The 15,543-nt window shown below is 43.5% G+C and overlaps 6 protein-coding genes across 13 annotated transcripts; 3 read left to right on the top strand and 3 right to left on the bottom strand.

Moving 5' to 3' along the window:
• Positions 1 to 345: 345 nt before the first annotated feature.
• On the bottom strand, positions 346 to 4,316 carry LOC108101888 (polyadenylate-binding protein). 3 transcript variants are annotated; one of them, XR_001772126.2, is made up of 4 exons: positions 3,956 to 4,316; positions 3,054 to 3,903; positions 1,703 to 2,826; positions 346 to 1,638 (listed from the first exon to the last, which is right to left on the bottom strand). XR_001772126.2 is itself a non-coding variant. In XM_017206444.2 (3 exons), exons 2-3 carry the CDS (start codon positions 3,729 to 3,731, stop codon positions 2,602 to 2,604), a joined length of 903 nt encoding a protein of 300 aa, XP_017061933.1. In that variant the 5' UTR covers positions 3,732 to 3,897; positions 3,956 to 4,316; the 3' UTR covers positions 346 to 2,601. The 3 variants fall into 3 exon arrangements, 2 of the variants coding, with proteins under 2 accessions (XP_017061933.1, XP_017061932.1); XM_017206444.2 differs by having other exon boundaries at positions 346 to 2,826; positions 3,054 to 3,897; XM_017206443.2 differs by having other exon boundaries at positions 346 to 2,826.
• Positions 4,317 to 4,437: 121 nt separating this feature from the next.
• Positions 4,438 to 7,818, top strand: LOC108101887 (breast cancer type 2 susceptibility protein homolog). Its single transcript, XM_017206442.1, has 3 exons — positions 4,438 to 5,396; positions 5,456 to 5,512; positions 5,576 to 7,818. Exons 1-3 carry the CDS (start codon positions 4,613 to 4,615, stop codon positions 7,732 to 7,734), a joined length of 3,000 nt encoding a protein of 999 aa, XP_017061931.1. The 5' UTR covers positions 4,438 to 4,612; the 3' UTR covers positions 7,735 to 7,818.
• Positions 7,819 to 7,834: 16 nt separating this feature from the next.
• LOC108101788 lies at positions 7,835 to 9,896 on the bottom strand. Its single transcript, XM_017206264.1, has 2 exons — positions 9,882 to 9,896; positions 7,835 to 9,571 (listed from the first exon to the last, which is right to left on the bottom strand). Exons 1-2 carry the CDS (start codon positions 9,894 to 9,896, stop codon positions 7,835 to 7,837), a joined length of 1,752 nt encoding a protein of 583 aa, XP_017061753.1.
• Positions 9,747 to 11,808, top strand: LOC108101904 (small integral membrane protein 14). 5 transcript variants are annotated; one of them, XM_017206475.1, is made up of 4 exons: positions 9,747 to 9,824; positions 10,644 to 10,752; positions 10,812 to 10,857; positions 11,290 to 11,808. In XM_017206475.1, the coding sequence occupies exons 2-4, from the start codon at positions 10,681 to 10,683 to the stop codon at positions 11,511 to 11,513; spliced, it is 342 nt and encodes a 113-aa protein (XP_017061964.1). In that variant the 5' UTR covers positions 9,747 to 9,824; positions 10,644 to 10,680; the 3' UTR covers positions 11,514 to 11,808. The 5 variants fall into 5 exon arrangements, with proteins under 5 accessions (XP_017061964.1, XP_017061966.1, XP_017061967.1 ...); XM_017206477.2 differs by lacking the exon at positions 9,747 to 9,824 and adding an exon at positions 9,851 to 9,951; XM_017206478.1 differs by lacking the exon at positions 9,747 to 9,824 and adding an exon at positions 10,422 to 10,491.
• On the bottom strand, positions 11,807 to 13,834 carry LOC108101902 (zinc finger CCHC domain-containing protein 8 homolog). 2 transcript variants are annotated; one of them, XM_017206471.2, is made up of 4 exons: positions 13,548 to 13,834; positions 12,810 to 13,502; positions 12,639 to 12,755; positions 11,807 to 12,582 (listed from the first exon to the last, which is right to left on the bottom strand). In XM_017206471.2, the coding sequence occupies exons 1-4, from the start codon at positions 13,725 to 13,727 to the stop codon at positions 11,920 to 11,922; spliced, it is 1,653 nt and encodes a 550-aa protein (XP_017061960.1). In that variant the 5' UTR covers positions 13,728 to 13,834; the 3' UTR covers positions 11,807 to 11,919. The 2 variants fall into 2 exon arrangements, with proteins under 2 accessions (XP_017061960.1, XP_017061961.1); XM_017206472.2 differs by having other exon boundaries at positions 12,810 to 13,490; positions 13,548 to 13,831.
• Positions 13,835 to 14,319: 485 nt separating this feature from the next.
• On the top strand, positions 14,320 to 14,976 carry LOC108101903. The gene has a single exon (XM_017206473.2). It carries the CDS (start codon positions 14,467 to 14,469, stop codon positions 14,899 to 14,901), a length of 435 nt encoding a protein of 144 aa, XP_017061962.1. The 5' UTR covers positions 14,320 to 14,466; the 3' UTR covers positions 14,902 to 14,976.
• Positions 14,977 to 15,543: the final 567 nt, after the last annotated feature.

Raw genomic sequence — 15,543 nt, forward strand, 5'->3', positions numbered from 1 at the left:
GTAAATTTATTGATTGACTACCATTTGTTCACGGCTATAAATGCGGTCTACTCGAGTGTGTCGATTTGGTCACTTATAAAAAAAACTTTTAATGGACTATATGGTTCGATATATGGGCTTAGTCTAAGCCCAAAATATTTCATTGACAAAATTCTATATTCAATAAGGCAGGAGCTATCATTTCGTTCATTACTTTTTATCAAAAGCGAAGCGAAGAAAACTAACTGGAGCCATCAGGTCCTTTGAGTACCCAACAAAGGATCTCCAAGGATATCCCATCGCTATTATTCCTTCCAATCTTCTTTCCCGACTGATGATTAAATGTATAAATAAAGACTCGTCAGGTCGCAATTTCAAACACTTTTTGCAAAAGCATTTTTATTCAAGTTTCACATGTTTCTGCTCAATGCATCTTGATTTAAATCATTAAATGTTTTTCCATTTCTTGTTCATTTCGCTTGTTTTTAGGTTTTTAATAAGTAGGTATTTGTAATATGTTATAATTAGGATTTTCGTTTCAATGGAGTTACATATATAATGCATATATTATACGCCATCTGTGTCGATATTATCTGTGCTTCTTGTGTGGGTTTGCTATTCGTTAAAATGGGACATTCGATGGGGGCACACACACCCCAGTCCAAGCAAAAGTTTAAATAAAAACTAGGTTCTCGTGAGTAGAATCGAATGCAGGTGTTGTAATGTCTCATTAAGCAAATGTGCAAAATTGAGAAAAATTGTGTGGTGTTGCGTATTTGGAATGGGATTCGCTCTGTGTTGTTTTATCAATTAATTTTGTAAGACTGAATTAACATTTCTTGTACTCTCTAAAAATTTAGCACTATAAAATGGTTCTCCTTTGGGTTTTTTCATTTTGTTTGTCGTTTATTTTGTTTTTAGGTAAATTCTGCAAAAGCAATTACCAAAAAAATTAAGTTTCAATTACAATTATAATTTGTAATAATAATAAGAAGTATGTCGCATTTGCTTGGCAAAGGAAAATAAATTTCATTTTCTTTTTTTTTGTTTTGTACATTTGTGTAAATATTATTCAATTGCATAATTTTCTTTTGTTTGTCTTGTAAATTCATATTGCATATGTTCTGTGTGAGTTAGAGTGTGAAGGCCTAATCCTACTTTTGTCCTGAAAACTAGATTCGTAATATCGCTCGCCCCCAACTTCAAAACATTGGATCGAAGGGAGCGGGCAACCTAAGCCCAAAATGAAATGTAATGCAAAATAAATATTGTCAAATGAGGGGTTACATTAATTATGCCTTCCTAAATATTGCCATCATTTATAACTATTTTTATGTAATTTCGTTTTTGTTCTTTTGTGGTACTGTTTTAACTATACATTGTGTGAATGTCTAGACGCAGCAAAACTTGAATCTTACAAATTTTGAGTGAGTTTAGCATTGTTTTGTTTTCTTATTTTTGTTTTTCTCGTTACTCTCGTTTTCTTTTCTTGGAAACATTTTAAAAATTAAGCTCAATAATCTTAAATTATGTATGTATGTATTTGCTTTCGTTTCGGTTAAATTTGCCGTGGGCCGAACTTGTTTACATGCCTGCTAGTAAAGTATTTTCCTCATTCGGGGATTTATTTGTTTCGTGCCTTGTATCCGTAATAATAATCTAAAAGATTTTAAACATTGCATTGTGTACACTTCTTGAATCGGTTACATTCATTTAGGTTTACCTTTTTTGTTTTGTTGCGGTCCTGTTTTGTGGTTTCATTTTCGTTTTTGCTACTTGAAACAATGTACAGTTAATTACAAAAATGTCTTGTAATTGCTAAAATTTTAATACTCATGTACTGTCGGCGCTGGGCCCTCCTGCTAATCCACTTTTCGTTCAGCTCCGATCTATTATTTCTGTCGCATTTGCGTCTACAATATAAATTACGTGTGGGGTTCGCTTTCGCAATGGTTGCACTTGATTTCTCGTCAAAAGTTTTTTTTTAGTTAGAGCTTAGAGTGTGTGAGTATTATAAACGCTTTTTAACTACAGCGTGTAAATATATATGTTTATGTATATACGTAGAGTGAGTGCTGCAATTGTTAATAGGGATTACATTTTTTCCTTTTTTGTTTTTTTTTTTATCTTTTTGTTGCTTTAGTTTCGTTTAAATATATAATAGGTATGTGTAAATATTCATATGTTGCCCAGGCTCGGCTTAATGCCAACGGGCCAGTGTGAATGTGGGCAATGTATATTTTAGGGGAGAAGCTGACAGCGAAGCCTCTGCTCACTAAATTCAACAGTAAAGACAAACATCTAATTCCAAAAAAACGCTAGTGAGTGCTAAGAAACGGTTTGTCCTGATGCCTAGAAAATCCTTTCGATTAAGAGTTCGTGTTCTGTTCTTGTGTGTCTATAAATTTCAACTGTGTTGCAACACTTTTTGCCTACGTCTAAATGTAAATGTGCAGGAGTTGCATCCCGCCACCTGCCACCTGCTGCCTGAATGCTCGCTTAGCTGCTCGATACAATTTCTCGTAAATATCTATATAGGTTTAAATATGGGTGTATATTGTGTGTCTGGGGTCCGAGTCAGCTCCTAGCGATGTCCTTGGATCAGCTGCCACCGTCGCCGTCTTAGTAGTAGAATATCTGGCCGGCCTTTTGGCGCTTGCGCTCCTCCAGCTTGCGGTTGATCTCCTGCTGCCGCTCGGCCTTGCTAAGGGCTCTTGCCACGTACAAAAACTTGTTGTCCCCCAGCTGCTTGCCGTGCAGGCCGATTACGGCGGCCAGCGCCGACTGTGGATTCTCGTAGGCCACGAAACCGAAGCGCCGGGAGCGCCCCTCCTCGTCCAGCATGAGCTGCAAGGATCAGATAGAACACGTTGATGGTGATATAAACAAATCCGCAGATGGACCTAGCGGAATCTCGTTTCCCCTCCTATTTCCTCTAATGGGCATGCGCAGCAATGCGGCAAGAGCGAATTTAAGAGCGTGAGAAACTGTGCCACATGGTTGTCCTGCAACCACCCGGCCCAACTTGCACTACCGCCCTCTTTACGGAGGTATGGGAACAAAAACAAACGTACCTTGTGACTGGTGATGCGGCCGTAGGGCTCGAACATCTCGCGCAAGTGCTGCTCGGTGAACTCCTCGCTGAGGTTCTTCACGTACAGGTTCTTGAAGTGCGTGGCCTTCTCCTGCTCCCGGTCCCGCCGTGGTATGAACTTGACCACATGCACCTTCTGGTTATTGCACAGCATCCCGTTCACCTTCTCAATAGCCGCCCGTGCGGCTTCCTCCGTGTCGAAGTGAACGAACCCGTAGCCGCGCGAGTTGCCGTCCTCATCCTTGGCCACGTTGCAGTTAAGGATGTTACCGAACACGGAAAACGTGTCATACACTGCCTTGTTGTCGATCGACCGTTCCAAGTTCTTGATGTAGATTTTACCGCTGTCCGGCGAGCTGTTGCCACCGCTGCCGCCGGTGGAGCCGCTGGCCAGCCCTCCTCCACTCACTCCCACGCCCACGTTGGTGGAGTGCGAGGAGCTGGAAGTGTGCCCGCTGCCCAGCGAGTTGTGGCCATGGCGGCCGAGGACGGCAGCGGCCGCCAGGTGATTGCTCGCCGCATGTCCACCGACGTGACCCAGGTGATGGTGCAGCTGTTGCTGGTGGTGCGCTGCGGCCAGCGTGTGGTGGTTGAGGGCCGGTTGCTGCTGATGGTAGTTCGCAGGATTTCCGCGGAACGTCATCGAGTTGACGAACATGATGGCTGCTGGCTGTTTGTGGAGCGTGGTGGCGGCTAGTGTAGTGCTGGCGGTGCTGTAGGTAGCGGTTCGTCCTGCGTCCTGGTGGCTGCGTCCTCCGTGGCTGTGGATCTGGAACCCGCTGTAGAAGTGGCCCTGAATCTTGACGGTTGCTGGCTTTCTCCTTCTGTTCCTGCGAGGATTCCGTATTACACCAAATCAGACTGGATCAAATGTCCACTTACCAGGTCTCGCACACAGAACTCTACCAAAAATCGCGGTGTTCTCTGAAAAAATCGTTTTTCTCTCGTCCAGACTCTTTTCACTGTTCTCTCGCTCTCGCTCTTGCTCTTTCGCTCTTTTGTACTTTTTCTGGGGGCTTTCACTTTTGGGCCGTCGCTGCTTTTTTTTTTTAACTCTCCCTTTGTTTTTGGGTTACAATTTTCCGGTATTTTCGGGTGGCACCTAAACTAGATTCTTCAGCAATTGCAGTAGTATAAAAACCAGGTTTCGCAGCCTCGACGGTGCCCCTTATTATTTAATTGTATTTTTGCAAAAATTGTCGCTACTTGCAAGAGCTAGAGCTGGAAACAAAATCGATGGCGCTATCGACAGCAGCGATGATTTTGGAGATTGTCAGATATCGATATGTTTTAAGTAAACTATCAAAATATGTTCCAATTTAATTAGTTTCATTCTCTAGAATTAAGTTATTTAATTCAGCTCCCAAAATATTGAGTTAGTAATAAAAATAATCGATATTCCTACTTTCACGGCGTGCTTGCGCCGTCTCTCCTCAGTGCATCGATTATTTGGAGGCGCCTGTATAGCTATCGAAGTGTAACCACAACATTAAACACTTGTTTTCTTGAAATGCTAAAACGAATCTGATTTGAGAAATTATGGACCAGGGGCCGAGCTTCTCGAGTCTTGAGACGAGGAGGGATATTGCCCCCACATTCCGACAGCCTCTTCAGAGTAGAGAAAGGTCTGAATTTCTAGGAAGTATAGACGATGAAGTGGCCAAGATATGTGATGTTGATCTCCAGGATAGACTCCGAGCCCGACAAATGAAAAAACAAACCCGGATAGCTCCTGCTAGCAGTAGTTTTGTCTGCTTGGAGGACCTACTGCTTAACCAACCCGATCCCACGCCCGGGGAGAACATCGCCCTTATGATTAAAAGGGATTTTAGCTCACCACCTTTCCTGAAGGAAGATGAAGAGGAGTTGGCTGCCTACGATCCCCCACCATGGTTTCGGTTCCGAAGGAAAAGAATCAAAACGTACAGCAGAAAAAAAACTGCACAAAATACTGACTTACATATAGAAAACGAGGAGGATGAGGATCGAATGAGCTGTACGTCGGAACTCTCCGTCCAGGAGGATCTCAATAGTACTACAACAGCCGTCGTTTGCGAACTGGATGCCAATACGTCCCAAAGGATACGGGAAAACCTACTAAACCTAAGTCAATACTTCTCCCTGGGCAGCCCAAACTCCAAAACCCAAAATGTTCAAGCACTTCAATCAAAAATAGATCTTCCAACCAAAACACGACGCAATTCTGAGCAACCCTCGGGGTCCCGGAATCACGAGAGGAACCTTTCAGGTTCAAATTCGACTACGGAATGCATTTGTGTTGAAACAAATAATGAAACAAAAAATTGTGATATTAAGCCTGAAGGTAATGAAATTTGTAGATTTTTTTAACAATACTTTATAACTTTTTTCTTAAACCTCTAGGATTTTTGGGTGCCACTATATTCGGAGAAAGTATGAGAACTACTGCCATCGAATCGGGTAAAAAAAAAGCTAAATGTTTCCCATAAAACAGACTCAATAAAAACACCCTTTCAATTGCAGATATAAAAGTTTGCGATGATTGGTCTGAGGCAGATTCGTTTTTGGAAATCTACAATACAGAAAGGTTGTTATTAGATGGCGAGATTGAGAACGCGGACATTTTAGTATTAGAGGACATCCCAGTCAGTGAATGGCAAACTTCCATGGAATTGCCCGATGAATCGGTAAAGGAAAATGAGGAGGCACTTCAAAGAAAATTGAAAATAGAACCAATTTCTCAGGAAAACCCAAAGATGGCAGAAGATACCAATTTGGTCAGTGATATTCAGTTTCTGAAGGAAATTCACCTTGACGAATGGCAACCAGAACTTGAACCAGCGCCTAAAACGTCACTTCACGTTTCCGCGGAAATGCAAGAAATGGAAGGACATGAACGCAAAACTGAAGTCATCCCAGAATTTGTTGGATTTCGCACAGCTTCCGACAAACCAATTAAGGTATCCGAGGAAATGAAAAAGCGAGCGGCCAAGTTTTTGTCCGATTTTGAGGAAGCAGAAAATCACCATCCGAAAAGTCCAGCAGATCAGAACGACGCTAATTTTGACGTTCCTGAGGAAATGCAAGAAACGGAACCGCATAAACAAAAACGTGAAGACATCCCCGAGTTTGTTGGATTTCGTACTGCTTCCGACAAACCAATAAAGCTTTCCGAGAAAATGAAAGAGCGAGCGGCCAAGTTTTTGTCCGATTTTGAAGCAGCTGAAACTAACCCATTCGAACGTGAACCAGATAGAATGGACTCAAATCAACCAAAAGTCTTTGTGGGTTTTCAAACTGCCTCAAACAAACCGATTAAGATCACGAAAGAAATGGAAGCCAAAGGAGCTCATTTTCTAGCCCAGTTTAAGGCCACAGACGAGATTAACCAAGTTAACGACGATCAGTACCTCCAAGATTTTGCTTTCAGTGAATGGCAGCCAATAGATATTTCTGGAGATGTTCCATCTACCTCTAAAAAACTAACTGAAGTGCCCAAATCGATAATCATGCCAATATCAAATTCAAATACTGTCATTGCAGGAAAAGAAAATCAGCAAGTCGATCTTACAAAAATAAAAGAGGATGAAATAAGGACTCCCAACAAAACCCAGTCTCCTACTCAAAATATTCCTCAGCTTGTTGGATTCCGCAAAACGCCTTACAAATTTATTGACATACCGAAAGAAATGAAAAACATGGGCGATAGGTTAATGTCTGAAGTTGAATCGGGATTGTACCAACCTAGTCAAAAGCATAACTCGCATACTAAAGAAATATCTGGTAATCACAGTCGGGAGTTTGTGGGATTCAGAACAGCATCAAACAAGCCCATTAAAGTATCAGAAGAGATGAAAAAGAAAGCTGCCAAATTAATGGATGAGGTAGTGGCTGAAGATCTGAATCATTACAGTGGAGAAAGGCCAGCGGATGACTTTCGAGAAATCTTTGGGTTCCGCACAGCGTCTAACAAACGCATCGAAATATCGGAGGAGACGAGAATTAGAGCGGCCCAACTGATGGCAGACATTGAAATTGCCTTGCCTCCGGAAGTTGCCGATGTTGTTGTCATTAAGCCTGGGGATAGTGACTCTAACAAATCAGATGATGCGTCTGGAGAAGATTTCCATGGATTTCCCTTGGACGATGGCATCATCTTTTCAATGGACGAAGACGATAACGACTCTATTTTTCCCAGGTTGTCGCAGAAAATTCAAAACAGTTCGAATTTAGGTGATGACTCAAGTGTGGTCACACCCAAACACAGAAGGGAGACCTCCGACGGAATTCCCTCGAGTAAGAGGCGTTGCAGCGAAACACCTTCACAGTTGACCAAGACGACCTCATTCCAAAGTGGCCTGAATACGCCACCCCAATCGCAGCAGATCCACGCCTCCCTGTCGCAACTGGCAGAGCGATCGCCGTTGGACAAGAAAACCAAGTCCTCCATAATTGCTCGCCGAAATCTCCTCTCCCTGAGCAAGATTCGGAAGCGGAGCAGAACTCCGGTTAAGCCCAAATGTGCACCCTTACCGGTCTCGACAAGTACCCCGCTAGCCGATAAGAACTCCAATCTGGTCGAGAACTCCGACAACGCTAGACTTATTGCTGGGGACATGTCTCCGATTTGCATGCAAAACAATAAAAGTCGCCGCCTTGGATTAAGTAGGAGTCGCTATTAGAATATTAACTATAAAGTAAAAAACGCCGGTCGGTTTTGTTGTTGTTTTATTGTTGCCTACCTATTAAGAAGAAACTAAACCCATACTAAATGTGTGCATTTTATTTTCGAGCTCTTGTTTTGTGGTACCGCCACTTAACCAGCTCAATGGATAAAACCAGAAGAGCCAAAACCAGGCCAACAGCCCACAAGCCGAAGGCGAAGTAGTAGTACTGGAGGTCAAACGCCTTGGTCGGAGGTTCATCATCCCGCATCAGGGTGTACATTCCCAGCTGAATGAGTTCCCGGAATGCATCCGCCTTGAACTTGATGTTGATTCCGTGCTCCTGCAGCCGCCTCATGAACTCGCTAGTCATTTTCAGATACGGCAAGCTGTTGGACACGCAGTAGGATTCGAGGGCGTAACCCACTTCTTGGCGAAGCTTATAGAAACGCGGCGTCTTCAGTAGGTATTGCTGCATCAATACCAGCTCCAGGCGATCCTCGTACAGAAGATATATATAGTTTTTGTTGAGCCCATCTCGATATGCTGTAAGCAAAGTGATATTTAAGGTGATGCTCTTCTGTCGGAAGGATTCGGGAAGAAATGTTTTGCTTTGCAATTCCATCCTGTAGAACTCGTCGTGAAGATTCGGGTACGGAGCATTGGACAGGTCCTCGAAAGTATTGTACTCCTTTTCGAACAGTCCAGATGTAAGGATGCTGGACAGTGTGGCCAAATAGACGTTGGTGAGTATAAAACCAGCGATCGTTAGGATAACGTGAATAACTGTATCTCTCCAGCCTCCAATCCTGATTGCTTGGTGGCAGCTGTATAGGATGTGGCTGAAGCTATAAAGCAGGCACTCTCCGATCTCGTTTCGCGCTCTTCCTGAACTTAGGTACAGCATGAGAGAACCATAGAGGACGGTCAAAGCCACGACCACCCACAAGGACCAACTGAAGGGGCGGGAGTAATAAAGAAAACTGGAAATCGGTCGAACTTGTGGAATCATCAAGTACTCGGCGATGATCGAAAGCGGAGCTGTGTAGGCCACATTCCAGCTCAACGCTCTAAAATAGCAGACAATATCGATCCTTTTGGCGATCAGCATTTCCTCGACGGCCACGTACGCTGCGTATTCCGTTACGTTGGGCATGATAACACTGTCCAGAGTGGCATTATAGCGATTAGCAAACTCCTTGACGGCCGCAAACAAATATCCACCTCGTACCAACTCATTTCGATCGTTTAGGTACTCGAAGTCCCGGGGCGCCAACGTTGATCGAAGTGTTCGAATGGGAAATCCCCGGAAATTTCGAATAATCCTTTCTCTATTGAGATACTCAGAGATATTTGAGAGCTTAATCGGTTGAATATAGGGATACGGCAGATAACTGTACATGATTCCTGCACCTATTAAAAGCACATTAACAAATCCCTGTTTGTAGCAGTATGTGTAGAGGTCATCTTTGGGAAAAAGTGGTTCCTGCATACTCAGAAATACAAAGTGCAGCTCATGCACTTTGTCGACGAGATGGGGAAGAAGACTGGCCACTCTGGGATCCAGTCCAGAATCACCTAATCTCACTAAGACAAGAGATCTTTCCGTAAAGATTCCTCGGATTTGAAAATCCCAACTTTCCGCGGATTGTGAAGTGAGTTGAATCCTGGGAGTGTCCAAGTTTTTAAGTAAATATAAACTCTCGAGATTGCCAAAGTCGACGAACACATTTAGCTCCATTCCAAAATCTGTATTTAGCTCATGAAGAATTTGAAGTGATTTCGATTCATGAGCACCGACAAAATGGATAAAAACAAATATGAGCAGGAACACGAACATTTTGATTAAGAAAGACTGAGAAAAATGCGGTTTTATAGGTTGTTTATAACTCCCACATGACATGACAGTATTCTAAGGCTACAATTAAAACCAATTATGTAATTATAATTAAAAGACGAAACTTTTATTGATTTTGATTTTGGCGCCAGTTTTATGTACTGCTCCAAGCCGGACACCACCAGCACTGGCAATGGTTCCATCGATAGCTTCCTCCAGTGCTGGTCGTTGCTCAACACTACCATATGTGCTATTATTTCCATTCCAGTTGGTAAGAAAAAATTAATTGTTACGCTGCAGGGACAAAAGTTTACTATAATTTAGTTACAATCTCGATTGTCATGCTCGGAATGCATTGTTAAGGGTGAAATTCTTGGAGGAAACGTCATTTAACTACTGTACGCCCATCAACTGTGATTGTTTACGCCTCCCATTGGAAAACAAAAACAAAATGGGAAAGTTGTGTTTACGTTTTTGAAAAGTAGATAGTGATTTCGGTTTGGGGTGGTTTGAAAAGCGAACTGCTAACGGAAAAGACCTCGTAATTAATTGTGATAAGCGCTGTCTTTGTCTCGGCGATAATTAAAAGTTGTCATATTGCTTAGGTTTTTGTCGTTTTCTGATAATCGTGTATTTATGTCACATACTTATACAGAAAACATTGGGGCTTACGTATGTGTATATAGCAAATTATTGGGGTGGACATTTTGGGGCTTAAATTTCCCAACTTTCGATTTGCGTTTGCCGTCAAGCTCATAACTTTGCTATTGACAACTGCAACAAAATTTAAATTGTGTTTTGCCAATTGAAACTGAGAACTCAGTACGTATGGCCGACTTTTCAAGTTCTCTTCTTCCAGCGCTCTCGCGAACTTAAACCGACTTTATCGGAATCGTGCAAACATATATACTACGTATACTATAACTCGATTGCGGCTGGTAAATAAATTAGTCTCAGCTGAGTTCGTTTTGTTTAAAATCAGTTCTCTGTTCGGTGCTCTTGGAAAGACACGTCAGTGCCAGCAGAATATAACTAAATAAATATATAAAATATAATATTTACCCTTTGAAAACCACTTCTATCTCCCCAGCGATTGTTACCCAGGCTCAAGGCAATAATCTTGAAAAATGTCCGACGACTTCGATGGCTGCGAGTGCGTCTGGTCGCAGGAATATGCGATGCAGCGGCTCATAAACTTTGTAGGTTCCAGGCTTACCGGCTAATTAAACCTTCTGGTACAATCTCCTTTTTATTTCAGATACGCCAGAACCAGAATGCCTGCTCAGACACCGAGTGCTTCGATGGTGAGTACAGCATTTTTTTGGGTTCGGTTTTTTGGGGTTTTTTAAATAGAGAAATAGTATCTCCATAGAATGAGTATGCTTTATATAAGTAGAGCTTATCAGTTCCCCTTAAAACAAAATGAAACACAACTTGAAAAATTTTAAAACAAAAATAGCGCATCACAAAACATAAAAGGCATAACAAAAAACTGAGTCTTTGCCTGAACTTAATTTTATCTAATTATTTTTATCTAATTGAGAGTAAGTGGCATTAGTTATAGTCAAAATACGTTAACACAAGTAGCAAAATTATACCAACGAACCAAATTGTTATTGATTAGAATAATATTTCAGTTGTGGATTGCCAAAAACTGTGCAATAGGCGATTAAATGTATAAGGACATTTTTTTTTTTTTTGGAAAAGGACTTATTAATTAATCCATTAATTTCCAGTCACCGGACGTTCGCAGCAGCAGGTGCAGGGAATTGGTCGTAGCGGCGACGATAGCGGCTTCTCCGTCACCATGATCTTCCTGATCGTGGCCATGTTCATGTACATACTGAATCCAAGTACCTGGGGCAGCTTGACCAGCAACAAGCGTTCCGGTGGTCGGCGCGACAACGACCAGGATGGCTCGCCGCCGCCCCCGCAGCCTCCTCCGCCGGCCATCAACTAGATGGAACCGGGCGCCCTTGCTTCTGCCAAACCTGAGCTTCTGCAACGCTATTCGCAATTCAGCATTTCCTTGTTTTGTTTCTTCTCCAGCAATTGGGAGAGAAATGGTTCACTACGATAACGGATGGAACCAGAGCAATCCGATTGGTGAAATTCTTTCGCACTTTTACACAGACTAGAGAAATTATACATGCCCACATTGTACAAAACACAAGACCGCACACACACACTCGATAAACACGCAGGCTTATTAACTAATATATTTCGAAATTTTAAAAATACACATTGGAAAACTACAAGTATTCGATTTGTATTTGCTTTGTACAGTAGGCTTTTAAATGTTTTAAATGCTAAACAATTGGTGGGCGGGATGCGATGTGGCTCGTAAATATCTATCCTTTGACTCGTCAGTTGTCCTCGCTCTGCAGTTTTACCATCTTTTCACGCACGTTCTTCAACAGTCCCTTCATTTGCTCGTACTTGCCGGTAGAATCCGGCAGGTTCTCAAAGTTGATGACATCGCTGACGCCCACCTTGAAGTTACTACCCACGGGTAACCGATCGTAAACAGAGAATTTCAGCAAGGGCGTTCCCTCATAGGAGGCCTTAAAGGGTGTCGCAGGAGCTGATAGTGATTGCTCAACCTCTTTCACCGCCACCTCTGACGTGTCATCCAAGTCAGTCTGCGACGTCGACTCATTCGCCGTCGTGTCCAGCGAAGTGTTACACTCCAATTGCTGCAGCAGCTTCTCCTGCTGGGCCCTCAAATCATCCAGACTCGGCGATGGCGATCGTTGTCGTGCTCCACCCACTTCTTCCGGGGGAGGTGGTGGCGGCAGAGGCGTTGAAGGTGGCAACGGAGGATCCTCTGCCTCGTCCACAATCTCCATGTCGTAGTCGCCAAAGCTGGTCTGCTCCTCGCTGGGAATGGGCACTTGGTCATGTGGGGCAGGCAGGTCCACTAGCTTCTTACGTTTGTAGCCATTGATCACGCTTTCGCCCAGTGATTTAATAAAGTTCGCCTTGGATTGGTGTTCTTGAAACGGCGGCACATTATGGTATTTAAAGTCCTTGGGGATCGAGAGTATTAATGTGGGTTTTTAATTAAACCAGAGCTAATATTTACATCGAATATTTTGCCGGGATGGACATTAAAGCCAGGAAACTCCACGATTTTGTTAATGTCGTACTTAAAGGTGTCGGACTCGCCATCTTCGTCGTCGGACTTTGTGACCTCGGTACCCTGTAAAAAAGATGATGTTAGAATCTGAAAAACAGCTCAGCTGCCCCAACTTACGTCAGCATTAAAAAGCGTTATTCCCGAGCTCTGCACCTTGGCCTCCTCCAGCCATGCAGGTGGGTATCCGAGCACTCGCAAGCGGTAGAACATAAAAGGCAACTGGCCGCGATTGTAGCCCATGGCGTGACGCGTCTTTGTGCTGATCTTTCCTGGGCGTAAGTGACCGAATCGCTGCTCTGCGTCCACGTGATACCGCTCCATGCGGTGGCTATTCTTTTTGCGGGCCCGCATTATCCTGGTATTGTTCCTAGGCTTGGGACACTCGCGGAGGGAGTGATCTGTCTCGCCGCAATTAAAGCAGGAGGACTGCGCCTTGGGCCGGAAGCACTTGTTGACCTCCTCCGCCTTGAGTTTCTTTCTCGCCTCCGTCTGCTCATCCAGAACGTCTGTGTTGCAGCGTTTGTATGAGGGTACCTGGGCGGCGTTAAGCTTAACCGCCGGTTGAGTATCGATCAGGAAGAGGTGATCACTGTTCGAAGACTCCTGTTCCGTTTGCACCTCGCTCTTCTCAAAGGCTGCTATCAGCAGACACTCCGGATTAGATCGAAAACACAATTGCTTTTCTGAAAATGTGTGTTCCAGAACATCCAGCATTTGTTTTTGCAGACTGGCAAAGTGCATCTCGTTGTGGAATCTCACCTCGAAAACAAGGTTCTCCTCACATTCTTTGTTGGCTTCCTGAATGAAAGGCTTTCTCAGATAACGTAAAAAGAGTATCTGTGTTTTTAAACCCACCTGATCGGCATTATCTGTGCTAGTTTTCTCCGGTTCGGCGGCTGGCTCGACCTCTTCTTGGGTAACATCTTCGGATGGCACAAATTCAACGTCATCTTCCAGCTCTCCGTCTTCCACGTCGTCATCCACAATCTGCACACTGTTTTGTGAATCGTCTAGCAGTATTACGCTGTCGTCCATACTTTTTAAAGCTATTTTTTTCTCTGATAGTTCAGATTTGTTGCTATAGGTTATTTATTTTTTTTTTTCTCCAAGGGTAGTCGTGCTAACAAAAACACACGCGAAAATAACACAGGGTTGTTACCGATGCCAAGATGCGATAGTTGTAATCGATAGTGCGCGTTTTTCAATTATAAAACGTTGGCTGCTTTTGGGCGATTTTTGTGAAAAAAACAAAAAAAATGTTTTTGTCTGCAGATAATAAGTAATGTGTTTATAATTTAATAGTTTCTTTCAGTTGAAATATAATTAGGTAATAATTTAGGTAATCTTATTTCAATGTTTTATTTATAGACACCAACAAGTTTGGCGTTGTACCTTTCTACTTCCGCATTCGGCTCAGAAATTATGTCAACTTTTTTCAGCTCATTCTCGGGACAAAAAGACGTCATGTCATGTCTGATTTGAATCTCGCGAATCGCCGGCTGAATGCCAACTCAAAATCAGATCGATCATGAATAAATGTCGCGCAGAATTACGAGAAGGAAAACCCTGCTATGCCGGTAATTGTGAATTCAACTTATAGTCGGGGAATGCCGCCGCCTGCCGTATGAAGAGTTTCGATCGTTTCGATCGCCAGAAATTTGAATAAAAGCTCGCCAAGATCAGACGGGCAGGTGGTGCATACCAATGAGCTCTGGATGTGGGAGCATCATCCAGCATAAATAGATGCCTTCTTTACTGGATCCGCTCAGTCACAATGGTTCTGCTCAAGAGTCGCCTGCTTATCCTGGTCATCGGCGTTTTCCTGTGTGGCGCACAGGCCACTCTGACCATCCAGAAAGCCAAGCCCGCGCTTCCGGATCCCAGTCAACTTCTGGCCAAGCTGCCACCAAAGCCCGCCTTTCTTTCGGATCCTAGTCAACTGCTGGCCAAGATTTCCAAGCCCAAACCCGTATTGGATCCCAGTCAACTGCTCGCCAAGTTGCCCCCCAAACCAGCTTTCCTGAAGGATCCGAGTCAGCTACTTTCAGCCCTGCCCTCCAAATTCGTTAAGCCAAAGCCAGTGTTCGTGAAACCCGTGATTGTAAAGCCCGTGGTGGTGGTGAAGCCCGTGGTTGTCGGCGGAGGAAGCGGCGGAGGTGGCCACGGACATGGACATGGACATCACGGAAAAAATAAACTTAAGTTTTAGATAACTATTCCTGCGAACATGATTACAATAAGTAAAATATAATTAAATAGGAAAAAAAAAAAAACAGAAAGTCAATTTTATCTTCATCTGAAATTTCATTGCTTAAAAAGTGTTATAACGTTTTTATCAGCTAATGCTTTATGGCATAGGCCTATGCTAAAATCTATAAACATATTAGCTCTTTGTACATATTCCTGATAAGGAGGGCAAAAAGTGAAAGGGTTCCCCCTCCACCCCGGATCAACATGACCCACAACCTTGAGCCCTCAATAAGCGCATATCGATGTGCATAATGAGTACATCATCCGTTCGCCTAACGATGTCCTTTTGTGAGCAAATTGAAAGGCGGGACTAGCGAAGCAACTGGTTATCTGTTTGTCCTGTCGCCAACGCGGCGTATGAGCAATTGCAACTGGGTGGGCGCACGGGGCGGATGGGGAACGATGCGATGCGGAGGAGGACGCACTCGGCATGGGACAACGCACATTAACACACAGCAGCGGACCAAGTGGCGATAAGAGCGCGTTTTAATCAACGTAATCATAATCATATGACCAGAACAGACATTCTCGCGGGGCCACAATCGTATAATTTATACGCTTTTCTTGGCTTGAGTTCGGTTTGAGTTCTGTACGAGTTTGA

The sequence above is a fragment of the Drosophila ficusphila genome, unplaced genomic scaffold (assembly GCF_018152265.1).
Source record: "Drosophila ficusphila isolate 14025-0441.05 unplaced genomic scaffold, ASM1815226v1 contig_414, whole genome shotgun sequence".
In the NCBI taxonomy this organism is placed as follows: domain Eukaryota; kingdom Metazoa; phylum Arthropoda; class Insecta; order Diptera; family Drosophilidae; genus Drosophila; species Drosophila ficusphila.

Coding starts and splice junctions, on each gene's coding strand:
- LOC108101888 (XM_017206444.2), bottom strand. CDS start 3,731: ATGTTCGTCAACTCGATGACGTTCCGCGGAAATCCTGCGAACTACCAT. Junction 2,827..3,053: donor GCCGCATCACCAGTCACAAG/GTACGTTTGTTT, acceptor TGATCCTTGCAG/CTCATGCTGGACGAGGAGGG.
- LOC108101887 (XM_017206442.1), top strand. CDS start 4,613: ATGGACCAGGGGCCGAGCTTCTCGAGTCTTGAGACGAGGAGGGATATT. Junction 5,397..5,455: donor TTGTGATATTAAGCCTGAAG/GTAATGAAATTT, acceptor TTAAACCTCTAG/GATTTTTGGGTGCCACTATA. Junction 5,513..5,575: donor AACTACTGCCATCGAATCGG/GTAAAAAAAAAG, acceptor TTTCAATTGCAG/ATATAAAAGTTTGCGATGAT.
- LOC108101904 (XM_017206475.1), top strand. CDS start 10,681: ATGTCCGACGACTTCGATGGCTGCGAGTGCGTCTGGTCGCAGGAATAT. Junction 10,753..10,811: donor TGCAGCGGCTCATAAACTTT/GTAGGTTCCAGG, acceptor TTTTTATTTCAG/ATACGCCAGAACCAGAATGC. Junction 10,858..11,289: donor AGACACCGAGTGCTTCGATG/GTGAGTACAGCA, acceptor ATTAATTTCCAG/TCACCGGACGTTCGCAGCAG.
- LOC108101902 (XM_017206471.2), bottom strand. CDS start 13,727: ATGGACGACAGCGTAATACTGCTAGACGATTCACAAAACAGTGTGCAG. Junction 13,503..13,547: donor GCACAGATAATGCCGATCAG/GTGGGTTTAAAA, acceptor TATCTGAGAAAG/CCTTTCATTCAGGAAGCCAA. Junction 12,583..12,638: donor ATCCCGGCAAAATATTCGAT/GTAAATATTAGC, acceptor TCGATCCCCAAG/GACTTTAAATACCATAATGT.
- LOC108101903 (XM_017206473.2), top strand. CDS start 14,467: ATGGTTCTGCTCAAGAGTCGCCTGCTTATCCTGGTCATCGGCGTTTTC.